This window comes from Triticum dicoccoides, chromosome 2B, assembly GCF_002162155.2.
Source record: "Triticum dicoccoides isolate Atlit2015 ecotype Zavitan chromosome 2B, WEW_v2.0, whole genome shotgun sequence".
NCBI lineage: Eukaryota > Viridiplantae > Streptophyta > Magnoliopsida > Poales > Poaceae > Triticum > Triticum dicoccoides.
This window is the reverse complement of record NC_041383.1, coordinates 616,088,864-616,094,034: the sequence shown is the minus strand read 5'-3', so window position 1 is coordinate 616,094,034 and position 5,171 is coordinate 616,088,864. Positions and strand designations below refer to the sequence as shown.

General features: G+C 37.5%; 1 protein-coding gene and 1 long non-coding RNA gene across 5 annotated transcripts in view; both read right to left on the bottom strand.

The window, feature by feature from the left end:
* Positions 1-2,839: 2,839 nt before the first annotated feature.
* LOC119365178 lies at positions 2,840-3,661 on the bottom strand. Its single transcript, XR_005175361.1, has 2 exons — positions 3,358-3,661; positions 2,840-3,268 (listed from the first exon to the last, which is right to left on the bottom strand). It is a non-coding gene; the product is annotated as an uncharacterized LOC119365178 (long non-coding RNA).
* A 36-nt stretch (positions 3,662-3,697) lies between these two features.
* LOC119365177 (protein unc-13 homolog) overlaps positions 3,698-5,171 on the bottom strand; it is a 21,175-nt gene continuing 19,701 nt past the window's right edge. For 3 of the 4 annotated variants that reach the window (XM_037630783.1, XM_037630780.1, XM_037630784.1), the window contains exons 25-27: positions 4,661-4,875; positions 3,932-4,217; positions 3,751-3,811 (exon numbers count right to left, since the gene is read on the bottom strand). In XM_037630783.1, coding sequence (XP_037486680.1) covers positions 4,724-4,875 — 152 coding nt within the window. In that variant the 3' untranslated portion in view covers positions 3,751-3,811; positions 3,932-4,217; positions 4,661-4,723. Of the gene's footprint in view, positions 3,855-3,931; positions 4,218-4,660; positions 4,876-5,171 lie in introns of all 4 variants that reach the window. The other variant, XM_037630782.1, reaches the window with a different exon arrangement.

Genomic DNA, 5,171 nt, shown 5'->3' with positions numbered 1-5,171 from the left:
CAAATAAGGTCGCTCATGAGCTTGCTAGGTTGGCTCAATTTCATCTGACTAATTGATTGGTTTGAGAAGCTTTTAGATGAAATTTTGGCCCTTCTCACAGACGACGTTACAAATTAAGTTGGTGGTTTGATTTTTAAAAAGTGTCATAAAAGAGTTCATTGCTACACACACACAAATCAATATTGTGGTCAGTGGCAAGCTTGGAAAACTAGACAACATATCACATAAAGTTGATAATCTGGCACATGATGTTGAAATGCTTAAAATAAAAATATGCCTTCTAAAGATGATATGTCTAAGTCTTTAAAAGCTATACAAGCTAAAATATACTCCCTCTGTCCCAAAATAAGTGTCTCAAGCTTAGTATAATTTTGTACTAAAGTTAGTACAAAGTTGAGACACTTATTTTGGGACGGAGGGAGTATTATACAACTAGAACACTTGTCATGGTTAGGGCTAGAAGGGAGAAAGAGATATTGCAAAGAGAAACTAGATGAATTATTTGCTGAAAGTGGTATTAAAGAGGTCAAGACTTTAGGTATCATTGAAACCACTATTACCGAGGAACTTCTTAAAGGATTATATGTTCGCAATATTCCTAAAAAATGGTTTGGAGAGGCCATGAATTTAGTTAGTAATGCTCCCACTAGTTTAATATGATTGCAATTATGTCAAAGTGGCTTTGGAGAGGTCAAAACTGTAGGTAGTGTTTATCCCACTATTTTGGATAAAAAAACTTATAATTGTGATGATTGTACTCTTGCTGAAGTGATAAAGATTCTACAAGAATTTGTTAAAATGCCTAATGCTAATGAATACAATAGTCTTTACATAACACATTGCAGAAGGCGTCATAAAAAGCTAGTGAAGAAAAACTGAAACTAGAAGTTCTATTCCAAACAAAAATAGAAGATGGATGGGAACCTACCATTAAGATCACAATTAGCAACTTTGAGTTTAATGATTTATGTCCTAGCATTTTGTATGATGTTTCTGGTTTAAAGACTATGTCTGATTGTTTCTTGAATTTACATTTAGCAAGCAAATTCAACTGTAAAGAAGCGATTGGGAAGAGTGGATGATGACCCTATTATAGCTAAAAAAATTAAATAATACATTTTTATTAATTTTTATTATAGCCATTGGGCAGTCGTCTGAAGGTGGGCCTCCATTCGTCCTCCAGGAAGACGATTAGCTCCAGTCGTCCACCAGGAAGATGATTAGTTCTAGTCGTCCACCGGGAAGATGATTAGTTCAAGTCTTCCTCCATGTAGATGATTAGTTCCTGGCCTGGACTTTTTCATAACCGTGTTCCCAGGAACCCTTTGCCGCCATCTTCTCTCCCGCCAAACCTGCCTTTCCCGCCCAACCTGCCTTTCCCGCCATCTTCTTTCCCGTGAACCCTGCTGTTCCCGCCATTGTTTTCCCGCCAACCCTTATGTTCCCGCCAACTTCTTTCCCGCCACCCCTTCTGTTCCCGTCATCTTCTTTCCCGCCATATTTCTCTTCTCGACTTATAAAAAAAAAACCATATAGAAAGGGTTGGTAAGCAGTGCATTGTAGTCTCGTCAAGATGTCCCATCCTCATTATCCTTTCGATCGTAGTTTCCGCCCAAGTATGTCGCAATGTCTTCTGAGGTTAGCCAGCAATTTCGAGATAAACAAAAGTCCAGGCCAGGAACTAACATCTTTCTGGTGGACGACTGGAACTAATCATCTTCCTGATGGACGACTGAAACTAATCATCTTTCTGGTGGAGGACTGGAGCTAATCATCTTACTGGAGGACGACTGGAGGCCCTGCCCACTAATCGTCCTCCAGGAAGACGATTAGGTCCAGTCATCCTCCAGGAAGATGATGCCGTATTATTTACCAAAAATATCAAAACGATGTATTATTTCTAAAAATTAATAAAAAAGAATGTAATATTTTTAAAAAATAGCCCTATTGTAGCAAATCGAATTATGTTCCCGTGACTTTACAGTAATGGATATTGAATGCAATCTTTCATGTCCCGTTATGCTAAGAAGACCATTCCCGAGAACAATTGAGGTTGTTATTGATATGAAAGAAGGTCCGATTCCCTATAAGAACAGGGATGGAACACTTCTCAATGAAGAAAATTAAACTACCAAAAAGTCACTTTGGTGCATGGAGCCCTATATTTTGAACAGTGTCAAAATGGTATTTTGAAGTTCCAAAAAAATATTCAAAAATAATTCCACATGTTTATATGGATGTATGTTAGACACGTGCAAACTCTGACGATGAAATAAGTAACCATGTGAGTTACACACAAATGACAAAACCATGATTTTGAAAAGATGAACGGTGCATGTATTCAGTATTTAGAAATCGTCATTTTGTCAAAAAAAATATATAGCTCACGTGTTTACTGATTTCATCACCTACACATGTGTATCCATCCATATGAACATGTAGCTCACGTGTTTACTGATTTCATCACCTACGGTGCATTTTCTGAAAGTTTTAATGTGATTTTTAAACTATTTAAAATAAAGTCCTCTAATACACCCATGTTCCAAAAATCCACTCATCAAACTACCCTATAAATCTATTATGAGAGCAACATATTCTTCGGGAAAATGATAATGCAAAACCTACACCTATTCGGTTAAAGAAGTCAGGTTTATCAATATAGACAGATTCATAGCTTAGGATTCAAGCCCTACCGGAGCAAAGTCAGTGGGGCACAGAAAACAAGTTTGCCAAAAAAAAAACTAAGAAATCATAGATGCACATGAAAGAAAGTCATATGATGCCACATACCACAAGTCAAAAAAGAACCTCCAAAGTTCAGAACACAGCAGCCACACTATAAATGTTTTGAGTAAGCTTCCCATTGGCTGATCTCAGTTTATATATCGGATGTATTAGTACATACATACATATAGCCATATCAGAAAAGTACTGCCACTGTCTTGCTATTCATGTATATACCATTCCTCTCTAGAAAAAAAAAGATAGAATCACTACCGACGGTTTTACATAAACAGGAAAAAGGAAACCATCTCCAACAAATTGTTTGACAAATGGTGCATCTATTGTACTAATTCATCACCATAGAAGATCAATATTTTTTGTAAATAAAATTCATTGTCATCCACAGATTCGGCTATACTGGCTGATATCTGCAAACATTTTCTAGAATACAGTATTTAGAAGCTTGGTTTTGAAGCAGGTCGCCCAACCCTTCCTTTTTCCGCATATTTACACATGCAAGCCTGTTGTCACTTCTCATTAAGTGCTGGACAATGCAGAACAAAAGTTGGCGGCTTGTGAGTGAAAAATCAAGCTGTTCTATGAAAAGATCAGAAATGCTCGCGGACAATGTACCTGGTTATCTTTCCAAGAATCTGTTAGTATCTGTGATACTACAATACTACAGATCTCCACATATATTGATCTGCAGCGAAGATTTAATCAAGCTGGGGAGGCAGGATTACATCACCACAGGTGGCTGCTATGATTTCCACATGGAAATTGAACTGGGAAAGAACAGAAACACAACATGTACTCCCTCCCTTCCTAAATACTTCCTCCGTTCCAAATTACTTGTCGCTGAAATGGATGTATCTAAAACTAAAATACATCTAGATACATCCATACGTGCGACAAGTAATTCGGAACGGAGGGAGTATTTGTCTTTCTAGAGATTTCAACAAGTGACTACATACGGAGCAAAATGAATGAATCTACACTCTAAAATATGTCTATATACATCCGTATGTGGTAGTCCATTTGAAATCTCTAAAAAGACAACGGAGGGAGTATTTTCAGAACTGAGACCCTGCAAGACAGAAAATAGGAACATTATTTTCAGAACAGAGATCCTGCAAGAAAGAAAAGATAACGGTTTATTTTTTTCGTTTGGCACATCGTATGTGGTAGTACTAGTGAAGTAACTTACCTGTGATGCTTCTCTTCCTTGCGAGGGCAAATCTTCATCTCTTTTACCTGGATCATGATGATCTCAGGTAAAAGCTCAGTTCGTCATTCACAAATCGCCAATTGAAGCTTCTTTGCTTCTTCCTCATCTCTTGCTTAGTGCCAGGTGGCATCAAATGAGGTCATAACCGTTTAAAGATCGGGACACCATTAATCCATTATGTATAGAAAAAGGCCTTATAGCAATGCCTTCGTTTGTTACTTCGTGAGCATATGCAAAGTTGCATCTTCTGTCCAAACAGCGTGATCTGCAACGTTGACGAGCCTTCTCATCAAAACAAATAAATAACACCCTACCCGTTCTGAATTTTACAAGTGCACTAACTTTAAAAAATTAAACAATAATTTAAGAGTGCATAAAAACACAAACATGAAAATGTGGATATAATCATTACGAAGGATGCTGTGTTAATCATATAATCACAGGGAATGCTTCATCCCTTGTGGATAAAATTGAAGTCTAATATTCATCAGACATTGTAGCACTATATTTATATGCAGGAAGAAATGTTTGTGCATAGTAACTCCACAGTCCATGGAATGGACATAAGTAATTCAATGCAGCATGTGAAGGCAATAAGAGGTAAAAAGGGGGAACATTAGGTTCAGCTTAACTGCAGAAAACAAAGGGATAACATCTATTTGCATGTATCCATGTGCTATACAAATTTAGATTTTTCTTATTACTTGCCTATTTCACAGGTATGCGAAGGACATGCGCAAACTCAGCAGAATTTTCCAACCGAGACACCTTTTACTGCCAACTAGCTTCTTGCAGTTTCTTCTTCATAATCCTAAAACTCTGCTGCCCAGTTTCTGACCAATTAAATGAAGCACCCCTATTCAGCATGTCTGAAAATATAGGTACTTTAGATGGTGCATCCTTTACAGGAACATCGTCATAGTCTGCATCAACGGAGAACTTGCGGTCATTACATAATTCTTCAGATATGTAATGAAATGATTGTAATTCTTCATATATGTATAACATTTGAGGTGAAGTCTACTTCATTTTACTACACAGGAACTGAAATGATTGTAATTCTTCAGATATGTATAACAGTTGAGGTGAAGTCCGCATGCTACTCGAAACACGCATAGGCAGTGAGGAGCGATGCCACACTTCCAGATGGGGCACTACGGGTTGGTGATTACAGAACTGACATGGCATCATTTGGTTATTTATCGCGAACCCCACAGAG